The sequence below is a fragment of the Suricata suricatta genome, chromosome 2 (genome assembly GCF_006229205.1).
Source record: "Suricata suricatta isolate VVHF042 chromosome 2, meerkat_22Aug2017_6uvM2_HiC, whole genome shotgun sequence".
NCBI lineage: Eukaryota > Metazoa > Chordata > Mammalia > Carnivora > Herpestidae > Suricata > Suricata suricatta.
In genome coordinates, this window is record NC_043701.1 from 101,305,088 (window position 1) to 101,320,072 (window position 14,985).

Here is a 14,985-nt window from a genome sequence, read left to right on the forward strand (position 1 = left end):
GTTTCCTTATCTAATCCTGCCGACACCTCCACTTTCCAGGTGGAAACTGAGTCATGGAAGGTTGAGTCAATTCCCAAGGTCAGACAGCCCAGGAAGTGGCCAGGAAGCCCTTGACCACTGCACCTGCCTGCCGGGCAGCAAGTGTGCGAATCAGAGCCTTAAGGTTTGTCCACTGGACGTGGCTGGTTATTGCCTTTGCACAAGGGTATTATTGAGCTTTCCCCGTTTGCCTGGGCGGCATGCTTCTGCCAAGCTGTGGACGGTGGTGCCTCCTTCCTGAGCGCCACCCTCCTGCTCCCTGCCCCCGGCTGCCGGCCCGGAGCCCTGCTTCCTTGTAACTCTGGCTTTGGTTACGCAACTGACCCTTTTGTTCCTCTTCACCGAATGGTTAGTGCTGGGGGTTTCAGGGCTGCCTGGGGGGCTGGGAGCAGCACCCCAGGTCTATGGCTCCTGCCTTCCACCCCTGGCATCTGCAGAGGCTCTCTGCTTTTCACCCAGAAGCCAGAGAGGGCGAGGGGAGGTGGGCAGCAGGAGTGCGCCCATCTCCCTGTGAGCAGGGGCAGGGGTGAGATCACTGGTGGGCTCAGGGTCTGCCTGCACCAGAACACCCTGTTCCTGGTTCCCACCTCGAGTTGCCATGTGACTGTGCAAGCATCGGTTTCTTTCCAAATAGCCCCCAGAGTCACCGATTCCCTCGGCCATGACCTTGCTAAGGGGAGCATACTTCCTACTTTTCATTCTGCTGTTCTTTTAGCTGCAGAGTGTGTCCAGGCCACGCAGCACGTTGACTTTATTATCCTACAAATGGAGGTATCAGGTACTCAGGATGGAAACGCCAGAGCAGCATCCCCAGGCCTCTAACACGGCCAGATCATCCCTTGGACATGCGGAGCTCAGCGGTGGGCTTATTCCCTCCTGCACCCTGCAGCTGTGAGCTCTGGATGTGGCCCCCTGGCGGCAGGTGGGAGCCAGCGCCTCTGCGGGTCTTCACAGGGGTGGGGTGCGGTGGAGGGGGGGTGCAGCGCATGGCTGAGATGAGTTATTTCTGTGCAGTTGAGGGTTGTGCCATCGCGGGATGTACACACAGGGCCAGGGATCGGGGCCACTTTGCTGGGGAGGTGACATCTGAGCTGAGAGGTCTAGGATTCATAGGAGCTAATCAGGTGAGGCTTGCCTAAGTGGGTGGGAAATGTTCCAGACCCGTAGGACATATGCAAAGGTCCTGGGGCAGAAAAGTGTGGTGTGGTGGGAGAACTGGAAGAGAAGGGCCTTCAGGCAGAAATGGAGAGAGGGAGGTACCTGCGCTTGGTCCATAGCAGTGGGATGTGGGGACAAGGCACCAGCATTAGCCCTGCATATGGGCTGTGAGTTCTATGAGTGCCCGCACCAGCCACCATGTTGAGGACAGGCCCTGCCTGGTGAAGTGGGGACACTGTCTACGCCATGAATCTCATTAGGCAGGTCTTCTCCATCTTCCTGGTTTCCCAGAGAACACATGGAAATCGTAGATGCTAAAGTTGCTCCCACGGCCTGCTCTGACCCTGTGCACCCCTGCAGAGAGGTTGCCGGATGTAGGAGCCCATTTTACAGATGAGAGCTTTATCTGCAGGGGGTTCTGCGGCTCTGGGACAGCCTGGGTGGCTAACCTGCCTGCCGGTCATCCCCACAGGGCCCTGGGGTCGCAGCCACCCGGAAGCCGGGACATCGTCCAGCCCTGACATACTCCTTACCTGACTTGTGATGTATGACATGTGACATGTGACGGGGCACCCTGTCTGTGTCCTCTCTCTGCTTTCCGGCTGGGAGTTAGGTGTCCTCACTGTCCTCCCCACTCCCCACCCCTGAGCCGAGTCCTTCTGGAAGCCTTTGGTGGGGGGGGCAGTCCTCTGTGCTCTCTGGCCAGGAGTCCTTGGTGCAGACTCACCCCTGCAGCAGGTTTGTTCAGCGTCCCTGATCACCGAGGCTGTGAGCGAGTCCTCGCTGCTGGGACATGACACTTGGAAATCCAACCTGTGGGTTGACACCCAGTGAGAGAGTCGTGTCTTCTGGCCTGGACGCCGGTCACCTGAGGTGTGGGAGCAGGGCCCTGTGGGTTCTACAGGACTATGGCATCTAACAGTGAGGCCTTCGGGGTGTCTGTCTTGTGCCACGCGTGGACTGCACTTTTCCTTTGAAAACCTGGGAGACCGAATGTGTGCCGGTTGTACTGGGCTCTGCGCCGAAGGTGCAGATTTGGGCTGCTGCGGGTGCAGGCTTGGGTTGGCCTGGTCTGGTTCTGATGTGCCCACCCTGACTTTGGGGTGTCCCAGAGCTGCCCACCCTGTGGTGCCCATGGAGGGGGGAGGGTCCCTGCTGAACAGATCAGTCCCCACAGTGGATGGCCTGTCTGCTTAGAAAGGGGCAAGTTGCTAGTGGCTAAGCCTTTATCTCACAGAGATATTTGGCCCATTTTCGCTCAAATTTGGGCCAGGTTTTTAGAACTACCGACTGGTGACGGGAATGGTGCCCTAAAAGACAGGACGCAGTGGGGAGGGGTCCAGTGGGATGAGGCACTGGTGGGCAGGGTCCTGTAAGAGGGGGCCTCAGGGTACCGGGTTTTATAGGAAGGGGTGTCGGGGGTGGGGTCTTATGTGGAGGGGTGCTGGTGGGCGGGGTCCTATAGGGTGGGTGGTGCACGACCCCTGTGTGGACAGCAGGTGTTTCCTGCAGGTCCTGTGTGGGCCCCAACTCCCAGATAAGGTGGGGACTGGAATTCCTACTCTGGAAAGACTTAGGAGGGTGGCCGAGGCCGGAGCAGGTGAAGCACCTTTCCAGGTCCACAGGGTACAAAGTGACAGAGACCATGTTTGCACAAAGGCTTTTTTACGGGGGACCCTGACAAAGCCTGGACCCCCTTCTCCCAAGAAAAGCCATGCAGCCTCACCTTCTGCCCTGGGGTAACCCTCTCTGAGCCAGCAGGGGCTCTCTCTGCCTCCCTTAATAAAGGAAGGTGATGTCTGCATGCAAATATCATGGGGTGGGAAGGTCATGTCCCCTTCTGCAAGGTGAGCCTGGGGTTCATATCCCCCTGCTACAGAGTTGCTGCTTGTGCGCCTGTTTCAAATACAAAAGTAACACCATTAGCAAAACAAACGAGGATCAATTATTGCAAAAGTGTGTTGAGCCAGAGAAGCCCTTCTGGGCACAGGGAGCTGGAGGCCTTGCTGGTGAGTCCTGGGCTTTCCGCCTGTGTTCTTTCTGTTTTCCAAGTGCTGGCCCCAAAGCGACCAATGGCCCGTGAGGCCAGTGACTTCGTCGGGGTCCCAGACAGGGTCCCAGATGGGAACGTGGGTTTTGCACTTGACCTGTGGCAGGTGTAACCTTTGCCACAGATTCCATCAGTGCCCTTCCCCCTCAGTCTCCTGTCGGGTTTCTTAGCACCTTTAGAAGTCTCTGGCTGTGATAAGCCAGTGCCAAATCTACAGGGGTGAAGGAGGCGGGGCAGGGTGGGGCGGGGCAGAGGCAGGTGGGGACCGGAGGGAGGGAGCGCGGGAATCTCCTGTGTTATCTCGTAAAAAGTGGCCTCCTCAGAAGGCCTCCTCTCTTCCTGCAGAGCACTGTGAGCAGCGTGCAGATCTGGGGGTCTGGGGTCTTCTTCCCGCAGAGAGGTTTTCTCCACCTTCCTGTACAAGGTTCGGATGCGGGGTTCCAGTGAGCACAGGACTGTCTTCTCCGGTAGACTTCTGGGAAGCTGGTTTCTGGGTCATTCCGAAGCCGGGAAATGAGCTGTGGTGTATGGAGGGGGGCTCGGCTTGAACCCCGAGAGCAGGTGGATTCTTTGCTTTCGAGTACAGAGGCCCAGAGTGCGAGCCTGCGGGTCCCCTTCTCACCAGCGACATGTTTTGGAAAATCTTGCCCCTTGTGGTCTCCTATCCGCTGCACAGCTGAGTGGACATCCAAGGGGCTACTGTCTCCGTGAACCCGGGGTCCCATCCCCCACACATCTTCTGCTTGGCTCCAAATATAGCCTCTGAATGAGGGTTTCCCACTCCAAGGGATTCCAGTCCATACTGAATCTGAGAGACTGGCTTAGAGAGATGGCTGGGTCTTGGCCGCTCTGTCCTCTGTGGTGGGGGCTGGGCTCACTGTCATGAAAAGCTCTCCCGACCTTCTAGACTCTGGCCTGGCCCCGGGGTCAGGCTCGGCAGCATAGGCTGCCTTGACTTTGGGGTCAGAAGTTGCTGCCAAATCTTTGCTGTATGATTCAGCCCTGTTGTCCTGGATGTTGTTTCCTAGGCTGCCTGCTGGGGTCTTGCTGGGAGCCAGGTGTCCCTCCAGGTGTGGTGGGTGTCCTTACCACAGTCTACTGTGGCCTGTCACAAGACGGTGCTGGTGGATTGGGAAAACTGGGGACTGCGTGGTCAGAGGACCCGGACCCTGTCTCCTCAGGCAGGGGGCAAGAAACAGGGTCCAAGGCTGGCCTTGTGTTTGTCCTAGGGACCCCTCCTGCCTCTCTTCCCTCTGTGCACTTGTCCTCACCACACCCGTCCCCTCACTGTCCCCAAGATGCAGAATAATGCCACTTTAGGGTGCAGACACTGGGACACATTCTCTAGAGGTGACCCCCTCCCTGCAGGGTCCCCTGCCCTTCCACATTGAGCTGGGGCTTTGCCCATAGCCCTGGGCACCTGAGAGGTACAGGGAGGCTTCGCCGCCAGCCTGGGGGGGCATTGTCTGTTAAAAGTGGTTCTGGCCCATCATCAGGTAAGCGATGGGGGGCGGGAACATGTGAAGGGCTGTGCCCTCAAGCAATGTGTGCTTTATCCACAAACTTACACGCGTGGATTGTGTCTGGTTTTCAGTCCATGCACATCACTTTGGTCAAAGTTGGCGTCGGCCACAGCCGGGCGGCTTCTAGTGGGGCTGAGGGTAGGGGGCCAGCGGCCCAGCCCGCTGATCGAGTTGCATGTGCGCACATGTGCGCGTGTGTTCCTCGGTCATGGAACGTATCCACACATTGTATATCTGTGCCTGTCTGGCCGCTGCGAATCTGTCTACCATCTGTCTTCGCCAGGGGATGTGGGCTGGGGTCTGGCTGGGACCCTTTTGGGAAGTGCTGGCTTCAGGGCTGTTTTGGGGAGAGTTGTCCCAGCCCCTCTGGTCCCCTGGGAGCCACTGTCCATGCTGCTCAGGGTCCCATGCACCGAGGGAGGGAGCTCAGTCAGCACCTGGACTTGTTGTAGGAGGGGACCGGATGAGAAGCCAGGGATGGCCAGCAGGCAGGCTCCCTGGGGGCTTGGTGCTACCTGCTGCCCACATTCCCAACATCAGCACGCACCCCCTGATGCGCAGAGCGGGGCCAGGACTCGCGGCGGGCTCCGGGAGGGGCTCGGGGAAGGGACTCCGGCAAGGGCACCGGGAGCACTGTCCTGGGGACTTAGGGGCTCTCCTGCTCTTGCCATTTCTGCAATACCTGGCACACCTCTTCGAGCCTCGGTTTCTCCACCTCTGAAACGTGGGAGGTAATTCCTACTCGCAGAGTTGCTGGGTGTGTCTCCTGAGATCCTGTCTACGCAGCCTCACATGAACACAGGTGCACAGGGGAGGGTCTTGGAAATGGCAAAGTCATCACACCTACTCTTTCCTTGTAGGATGGGCTTCTTAAAAATACAGTGGAGGCTAGGGCACCGGGGTGGCTCAGGGGGTTAAGTGTCTGACTCAGTTCACGTCATCTTCTCAAGGGTCCTGAAATCGAGCCCCATGTCAGGCTCTGTGCTGACGATATGGAGCCGGCTTGGGATTCTCTTTCTCTGTGTCTTTCAAAATGAACGAACAAACCTTAAAAAAAATAGATGGTAGATGGGACTGAGGATTACCAGTCATTAATTGTTTTGTTCAAGTCACTCTAACCATAAAGGTAGTGCTCTAGTGAGCATTGGTGGAGCGCCTCCTGTATACAGGGGACAGGCCTTTATAGGTGCCCTGGGCAGGTCCGCCCTGCTGGGAGTTCGTGGACCGTGGGCTGGGGGTCTGCAGTCACAGGGCCCTGACGTGCCGCTTGACTTCCCACTTGACTAAATCACAGAGCGGTAGCCGTCCTTCCTTCTCCCCGGGCTGGTGGCAGTGGGCTGCGTGACAGTGACCTGTGCTTTGTCCTTCACAGGCTCCAGGGGGCTTTGCACCGTCCGCTGCTCTCTGCCGTGCCGGGCCGCCCAGGTAAGCATCCAGCAGCCCGGTGTGCCTGCTTTGGATCCGATGTGACAGAGGAGGCATGCGCATGGTCTTCCTCGAGTCTAGTTGTGCACCCAGCGGACGTGTGTCAAGCTCTTTTTCTCTTCTTCCTCTTTTTTTTCTCTGGATGCACCTTCCCAGCACTACAGTCCAGGCTGTGGGCATGTGATGGTTTCAATGCACAGCCGTGGCTTCACCAGGCAGGTGAACTTTGGGGGCGTTCCAGAGTTGACCCCAGCAGGTGCGCTGAGCTTTCGGCCTGAGTACCAGCAGGTGCTTGCTGAGACTGCCATGGCCAGCGCTCCTCTCAGGGCAGTCCCTCAGGAGCCTCGGTGGACAGATACAGCACGCCATTACCTTCTACATCAGCATTTAAAGAACCTGACTGACTTTATTTTATATTTTTTTGTTTGTTTGTTTATTTTATTCTGGGGGGCGGGGAGAGGGGCAGCAGGAGAGAGAGAGAATCCTAAGCAGACTCCACTCCTAGCCTTGAGCCCTACTTGGGGTTTGAACCCAACAACCTTGGGATCATGACCTGATCTGAAATCAAGAGTCAGATGATCAAGTGACTGAGCCCCCCAGGTGCCCAAAAACGTCATTAATTTTTGAAAACTCTTTTTCTTTTACATTTTTTATGATATTTATTTATTTTTGAGACAGAGAGAAATAGGTATGAGCAGGGGAGGGGCAGAGAGACCAAGCCACAGAATCTGAAGCAGGCTCCAGGCTCTGAGCTGTCAGCACAGAGCCCGGCCCAGAGTTCGAACCCACAAACCGTGAGATCAGGATCTTAGCCGAAGTCACATGCTTAACCAACTGAGCCACCCAGGCGCCCCATGATTTAATTTTTAAAAGTTGTCAAAAGTCTTTTGTGTCCATGTGTGCTCCACGAGGTAGAGAAAAGACATCTTGGTGATGCTATGCATCCTGATTTTAATAAATCAACTTTAATGACTAAGTTTGTGATACCGGATCTGTTGATGTTCCTCCTAATGGGTATGAGGACAACATTGTAGGTATTCCTAGAAAGCGTCTATTTTCTAGAAAGAAATAGTAAAATGTTTATAAATGAGGTGATAGCAGTGTCTGGGATTTCTTCACGGCAGCCACAGTGGTGGAGAGGGGGTGTGGGCAGAAGGTTGATGTGGAAGTCAGACGGTGGGTGCATAGCCGTTTGTGAAACTACTTTGTAAGGTTTTCAGTTTTCCAAAATTAGGAGAGAAACGCATATGAAAGGGGCAGTCAGTCAACAGGTAGCAGCCAGAAAGCCGCTCAGCTCCCGGTAGCTGAGGTTGGGGACCCAAGCCACCTTCTCATGGCTGCCCTGTGTCCCTCCGTGGGTTTTTGTGGGTTTTCCATGCTGGAGTTGACCCGACACATCCCCCTCCCTCCAGCCACCGTCATCCCTGGGGGCTGCTGTCCTGCTGTGAGGACGAGTGGGGAGTGTGATCCCCAGGGCAGCGTGCACGCTGTGTACAGAGGCACCATCCTGGCCTCGCCTGCCCTCCCCTCTGCAGGCCTCGCTGTGGTCGGTGGGCCTGCCTCCGCACCCCTGCTCTCCAGCCCCGCCCCCCAGCGTCCTCACAGCAGAGAGGTTGCCCACAGTCCTGCTGGTGGACCCGGCCGACCTGCAGCCCGGGGAAGCCCCTGGGCCCGGCCTCCTTCCCGGCACGTCCCCTCCACGGCTCCCGCACCTGCCTCGGGGGACAGGAAGGCCTGAGGAGCCCCCAGCTGAGGCCTCTGCTTCTGCCGTCCACTTGGTGGTGCTGGCCTGAGCCCCGGGAGGGAGAACCAGGCTCCTGTCTCTGGGGTCCCTCCCTGGGGTCTCCCTCCGCCACAAGGCTGGGGCTTCTGTGACGGCAGCACACTTGGCATGGGACACCCAGACATCAGGAGTCCTGCTGCCAGTGTTCCTGAGAGTACAGCCAGTGCATGCCCGTCCGCATCCTGACTGGCCCTCTCTCCTAGGCTTGCAGCGCCGAGCCCCGCCATGGAGGACGGCCTCGAGCTGGACCTCACCTACATCACCGAGCGCATCATCGCGGTGTCCTTCCCCGCCAGCTGCTCCGAGGAGTCCTACCTACGCAACCTGCAGGAGGTGACACGCATGCTGAGGTCCAAACACGGGGACAACTACCTGGTGAGTCGGGGGGACCGAATGCAGGGATGGTGGGGGGGTCAACGAGGGCGGGGACAGGGAGAGGGGACACCCAATGTGGGGATTGTGGGGGGACACTGAGGGTGGGGATAAGGGGGACACTAAATGTGAGGACAGGGGGCGAGGCCAACCAGTGTGGTGATGGGGGGAGGAGCCACTCAGCATGGGGATGTGGGAGTCACTGAGCACAGGCTTGGTGGAGGGGACACCCAGTGTGAGGATGGGGGATCAGACCCCAGTTTGAGGATCTGGGGGTCACTGAGTGTGGGGACAGGGAGAGGGGATGCCCAGCATGCAGATGTGGGGGTCACCAAGTTCAGGGTTGGTGGGGGGCACACCCAGTGTGAGGAAAGGGGGATTAGACACCGGGTGTGTGGATGGGGATGTCACCAAGCGTGGGGATGGTGGGGAGGGCACTCAGTGTGGGGATGGTGGGGACTGGGAGAGGGGATACTGAGCATGGAGATGATGGGTGGGTGACACCAACATGGGGATGTGGGGGAGGGGGAGGGGATGCCCAGCATGGCGGTGTGGGGGTCACCGAGTGCAGGGTTGGTGGCGGGGACACCGAGGGTGGGGATGGGAGGAGGGGACACCCAGTGTCAGGATGGGGGTTCACCGAGTGCGGGGATGGTGGGGAGGACACCCAGCATGGGGATAGTGGGGGGGGACATGGAACTCGGAGATGGTGGGTGCGTGACAGAGCACAGGGACAATGTTGGGGCACACTAGCACGAGGAGAGTAGAGGATGGGACACTGAGTGCGAGGACACTGAGTGCTGTGACTTGGAAGACACTGAGTTCCCTGAAATGTGAAGAAACCGCGAATCTTGGGGCAGCCACGGAGCCTGTGGGGTGGATGTGGTACCTCACTCTGTGCGTCTGGTCCTCTGGGCACCCGGCCTCACAGAGACATCCCCAGGACTCCCTCCCACCGGGGCTTTTGTTCAACGTGCCACCTGCTGTGGCATGAGGTCATGAGTGTCCTCGGGGGAATGCAGCTGTTCCCTGCCCTCGGCTACTGCCTGCAAGCGCCCTGAGGGGGGCAGCCGTCCTGGTGTGGCGGGCACTCAGCGTCACGAGTGGCTCTCAGTCCCTGTGGGGTCACATCCCCACATCACAGCTCAGCCGCTCCCTGCTGCCGACAGCTGGGATCCCGTGTGACCTTCGGCAGCTTGAGGTAAAGTGCGGGCACTGTCTCCCGCCTCCCCGAGTCGGCCTGTGTGATCTCAGGTTAAATTACAACCCTCAGTCCTCCGCTGCACCTGCCTCCGACGGGTCCTTAACTCCATCAGAGCAGCAAATCCTCACCCTAAACAACAAGGTTGTATTGTCCCCCTTATCAGTCTCAGATGACTAATCAGCTACCTGCTGCCCATGAGCATGGCCCCAGAGGCAGAGCGAGCAGAGGTGACCCTGTGTCATTTCCCACAGGCTGTGCCGGTCTGGAGCCAAGAGGTTCTGGATCTTGGGACCCCAGTCCTTGGAGGGAGACCTGGCTGCAGGCAGGGGAAAGCCTGTCCCAGCCGAGAACGGCACACTCTTGTCCCGGGGGCTTCCTTCCTCCTTGAGGCCTCTTCCTGCCCTGAAGGAACTGTCTCCCAGTCCTGAAGCTTGGCCCCCTGCAGGTTTCCTCCGAGACTTGGGAGGGCCCCGAGCCCCAGAGGGCAGGGGCCCCTCACCTGTCACAGAGGGCCAGAGCTTACCCTTGGAACCCTGCCAACAACTAGGATAGAGGTCCCTGCCTTGTTTTGGGACAGGGACCCTTTGCACCCTTTAGAAATGTCTGAAGAAAACCCCACATGCGTGTACAGATCTGAGTTAAGAACCCCTGGATGGCTCATCTCTTCCTTGTCTACACCCTATTCTCTGACGGTTGATCGTGGGGTCAGTATAACTAACTGAACCTGCAGACCGTTGAGCGAGGCCGCCCAGGATTGCCTGACTTATTAGGCAGGAGGCTTTGGGGCTTGAGGAAGGTTGGTGGCCACCTGCAGGAGCCGGACAGGCCCCTGCGCTCAGCTGTCATCTGTTCCTACATACATTTCCTTCGGAGGCAGGTGGCGGGTAAGCGTGAAAACCAGTGGTTTCCTCTTTGACCTCCGGGGATGCTGACTTGTCTGATGGCTTTGTCCTTCTTCACAGGTGTTAAACCTTTCTGAAAAGCGACATGACCTTACGAGGCTTAACCCCAAGGTAGGACCTTCCCCTTCTACATCCTTATCTTTGTCAAACGTCCACAATGTGTGTCTGCTTGTGCGGAAACCGTTCCCGGCAGGCCTTTGCGGGAGGTGACATCATTACGGGAATCGGGAACTGCCCTTATCTGGGGTTATTTTTAAATCAGCTGCTTTGGTCTGAAATAATCACGCATGTACAGGAAGTTTCAGGAATATACAGAGAGCCCACTTACCCTATGCAGAACTAGTAATAGAGATAAAACATCAGTGCCGGAACTTGACGTTGATGTGATCCTCAGGCCGTGTTCCACCTCTACCGGGTTTATACACGTGCGTTCGCAAGTGTGTGTGCGAGTGGCCTTTCCACTGTCAGGATCTCCCTCCTGCCACCTGTTGCATTCTCCAGCTGTTACTCTTCTTAGTCATCAGTATTTAGGGGACGTTTTTATAATTACTTATGTGGGTAAATGGCGGCGTGGGTAGCACACGTGTTCCAACAGTGGGAGCATCCTGCAGGCATTGGGATATGAAAGTAACGTCTCCGCTCTGCTAACATCATGTGGACACAAATCTAAGGTGTCACCAAAATCCTGCCACTGTCCACTCAAGTGGCCGAAGAGGGAGTTTTCAGCTTCCTGACATTTTCCTGAAATTTTCCATCGTTTCACGTTATTTCTGTTACTTCTAAGGAAGAGAACCCTGCCCTCCCTTCCTCTTCGTAAAGGGAAAGAAAAATAGGAAATGTTTTGTGTCGCTGGGCAGGCTTTAGCATGGACGCTGGTGGTGGGGTCCAGTCGCTCAGATGCTGTGCTCCGAGTCATGCAATGACCCCCTTCTCTGTTTCGGCTCCAAACTGTAGCTGGGGTTCAAGGCGCTTCCTCCTGCATGGGCTCGTTCCATCCTGTGAGGACGTGTTGTCCCTAGTGCACACGACGGGCCTCTCTCTGAGACGTTTATCTGTGCGCTGCGTGGGGAACACTCCCTGAAGTCCCCCAAACCGCAATTTTTGTCTGCCCAGAGGAATGTTTGGCAGCAGCTCTGGCCAAGATCTCCCGTTGCAGATCCGTGCAGGCCTCGGCTCTCCCCGCCAGCCCTGCCCCATTAGCGACTCTGAAAGTTCTTTCTAGAATCGCCATCCCAGCTGCAAAAAGAGCAGATGAGACAGGAGCCGTAGGGTCATGGGGGCAACATACTCCTTCACGTTTTTCTTTCCGGTGAAGGAGGCTGGCCATGATTTCCAGTAGGCTTTATTTTTATTTTTTAAAATAAGTTTTATTATTATTTTTTATTTTAGAGCGAGCGTGCCTGCGTGTGCACGATATGGGGAGGGGCCGAGAGAGAGAGGGATAGAGAGGGAGAGAGAATCCCAAGCAGCCGCTGTGCTGTCAGCACAGACCTGACATGGGGCTCGAACTCACAATCCTGGGATCATGACCCGAGCAGAAATCAAGAGGCAGATGGTCAATCAGTTGGGCTGCGTGGGCGCTCTCCCGGCAGGTTTTAGAAGAGGAACATGGCCCAGCGTTCCTTATTCTCATGAAAAGCTGTTGTGGGGTGCCCGGTGCCCCCAGAGCCCTTAGCCAACAGGACCCTGGGACCCCTCTCTTGTTGGCAGATTCTGGACGTGGGCTGGCCCGAGCTGCACGCTCCACCACTGGACCAGGTGTGCACTGTCTGCAAGGCGCAGGAGTCCTGGCTCAACAGCGACCCCCAGCATGTGGTCGTCATCCACTGCAGGGTGAGTGCCACCTCACATGTGGGGCGAAGGTTGGGGGAGGTGAGGGTCTGGGGGTTGGGTTGCCCTTCATGCCCATGGCCTGGTCCATCAGCGTCTGTGGTCATGTTCGAGCTCTTGTCCTTAGAAATGGAGAGTCAGCATCCCACCTCCCAACGTTTGGCTCCAGAAAAAGCGGGACTTGGGTCATTGGATGTGTAGCTGAACATTTGGAAACTAATGAAGGGCAGGGAGGTAGTGAACTTCCTGAATGTTTGGTTTTTCTTGGAAAGAAAGAAAGCCCTTAAAAATTTTTTTATTGTTTGTTTATTTTTGAGAGAGACAGAGACAGAGACACAGTGTGAGCAGGGGAGGGGCAGAGAGAGAGGGAGATGCAGAATCTGAAGCAGCTCCGGACTCCGAGCTGTCAGCACAGAGCCCGCCTCGCGGTCAGCCCTGCGACGGCCCCACTGTCCTGTCTGCCGCAAAGGGTGTGGGCTGTGAGGCTTTGCCCCTAGTCACCCTCACCGATGAACCACCCACCTGCTGCCTGCTGCATGGGCAGAAGGTTTTTCTAGAAGGTTCCTTCCCCACGCCATCTGGTTTTGAGTCTCTGTGCAGGACACGCCCTCAGTACATTGTGCAGTCGGACTGAGGTCTGTGGAGGACAGACAGCTGTCAGAGTTCAGCCTTTCAGAAAGGTCTTGGGCGTGCACTGCAGAGACAGTGACTGACTGAGCGTGGTGGCTGTGAATGTCCCACGAGTGGCCGACCAAGCTGAGGTGCTGTTTGCTTGCATTGGGTTTGTGCAAGGCATGTGTCTGCACCCTGACTTGTAGGGACAGAGAGGGGCCTGCTCCTGGGTGACATTCCCATGCGGCATGGGTCCTCAGAGCTGTGACCCAGATCTACTCAGCCGTTTCTTCTCAAGGACAGGCGTAGGGGCCTCAGTGCTGGTGGCCCTGCCAGTTTGGCTTCCCCTGCTCCTACGTCTGGGGTTGGTGACTCTATGAAAACCCAGAGAGTGAATACTTTGGGCTTTCGTGGGTGCAGAGTCTCTGTAACTGCTCACACCTGCTGTTGATGGTGGAAAGGACCCCTCGTGCACCTAAATAAACGGCCGTGGCCGGGGTCCCGTCAAACAGTGACAGGAGCTTGGAGTGACTATCACGTGTCACAGAATGTCATAGTTCTGATTTTTCTTCTTCTGTTCAAAAACATACACCCCTTAACTGCTGGGACACAGGTGGTGGGCAGAAATGGCTTCTGGCATGTGAGTTGTTGACTGCTGAGCTGGGTTGTGGCAGTATGTTTCAGAAGGCGGCATTTCGTGCCTCGCCTGGGCTGTGCACATCTGAGCCCCTGCCTGTTCTGGGTGCTGTCCCCATGTGTCACTGGGCAGGGCTGGGTGAGTGGGGCTGGGTGAGTTGGGCAGCTCACCTGTAGCCAGGTCTTTCATGTGTTCCCCCGCACATGCTGCCGGTCCCCAGTGGGAAGTGGCGAGCTGACCGGCCACCTCCGTGCAGATCAGTCGTAGGTGACACCTGCCGCGGGTACCCTGTGTGCAGGCTGCCTGCTGCGCTGCTGTCCCCACATCAGGGACTGGAGGAAGCTGACACCGCCCCCCTCCCCCCGTCCCGTGAGTGTTCCTCTTTGCCCTGGGAGTTGAGAGAAACCAGTCTGTCTTTTGTCTCCTGCAGGGCGGAAAGGGACGCATCGGTGTGGTGATATCGTCCTACATGCACTTCACCAATGTGTCCGCCAGGTACGAGGGGCATCGGAGGCTCCAGGACGGGGCAGGACACTCAGCTGTCGAGGAAAATGGCCCCCACTGAGGGTTCGCACTGCTGAGAAGGATGCGCCCGTGTGATTCACACGGGTGTCACCGTGAGGCAGCTGGTGTGCGCTCTGTTGTTCCCTGATGAAAACAGCAGGGACAGACGTCACCTGCATCAAAAGCGAGAGCAACGCCGCTTCCCTGATGACCTCGTACCCTGTAAAGACGAGTGGCGATGGCCACGGCCACGGCGGTTTGCTTGTCCTCGGCCAGTCCTTTGCAATTTTGCCTTGTGTCCCTCAGTCTTCCTGAGTAACCCAGGGGGTGAACCCAGTCACTGCTCACGCTTTACCAATGGGGAAACTGAGGCTCAGGGAGGTGTCTCTGGTCCTGTCTGGTCCCCGGGGGTGGGAAGAGCCACCATGGGACCCTTGGCTGGGATGCCGGGCACAGGAGGCTGCCAGGAACCTCCTGGCACGTACCACGCACGCCACAGCCCGGTCCAGAAGCGTTGTTCCTTGTGGGTTTTCGGGAGCTGCCCCTCTGATTCACATAGCCCTGTTCACAGCAGCCCACGGATCCTGGCCTTGCCTGGGCCAAGGGTGAAATCTGACTCCCCACGTGTTTTCTCTGGACACGGACAGGGGAGCATGGCTCCCTAGCAAATCAGCTCTCGCCTCGCTGGCAACCAGTGTCTGCGTGCTCCGGACACCGAGGTTCCCGCTCAGGCAGGGGCCCTCCGCGGAGCCGCAGCGTGTGACGCAGACCGCATGTAGCCTGCAGGGGCGCTGCAGGTGGAGGCTCCACCTGGCAGGTCAGAGGGCACCGAGCCTGGAGCTTCGAGCACTAGAGCCCCCATGACACCCGGCGTAGATCCTGATTCCTCTGCTTGGTCGGTGCCCATCTCCACTGCAGAGTTGGGCCGTTTTTGTGAATCTCGAAG

General features: G+C 57.3%; 1 protein-coding gene across 6 annotated transcripts in view; it reads left to right on the forward strand.

The window, feature by feature from the left end:
* Positions 1-14,985, forward strand: part of TNS3 (tensin 3) — a 152,685-nt gene that overhangs the window by 41,734 nt on the left and 95,966 nt on the right. For 4 of the 6 annotated variants that reach the window (XM_029930773.1, XM_029930765.1, XM_029930782.1 and 1 more), the window contains 5 exons: positions 6,143-6,195; positions 8,182-8,353; positions 10,517-10,567; positions 12,167-12,289; positions 13,966-14,030. In XM_029930773.1, the coding sequence (XP_029786633.1) occupies positions 6,143-6,195; positions 8,182-8,353; positions 10,517-10,567; positions 12,167-12,289; positions 13,966-14,030 (464 nt within the window). Of the gene's footprint in view, positions 1-1,716; positions 1,743-2,018; positions 2,071-6,142; positions 6,196-8,181; positions 8,354-10,516; positions 10,568-12,166; positions 12,290-13,965; positions 14,031-14,985 lie in introns of those variants that run through there. The other 2 variants (XM_029930799.1, XM_029930809.1) reach the window with 2 other exon arrangements.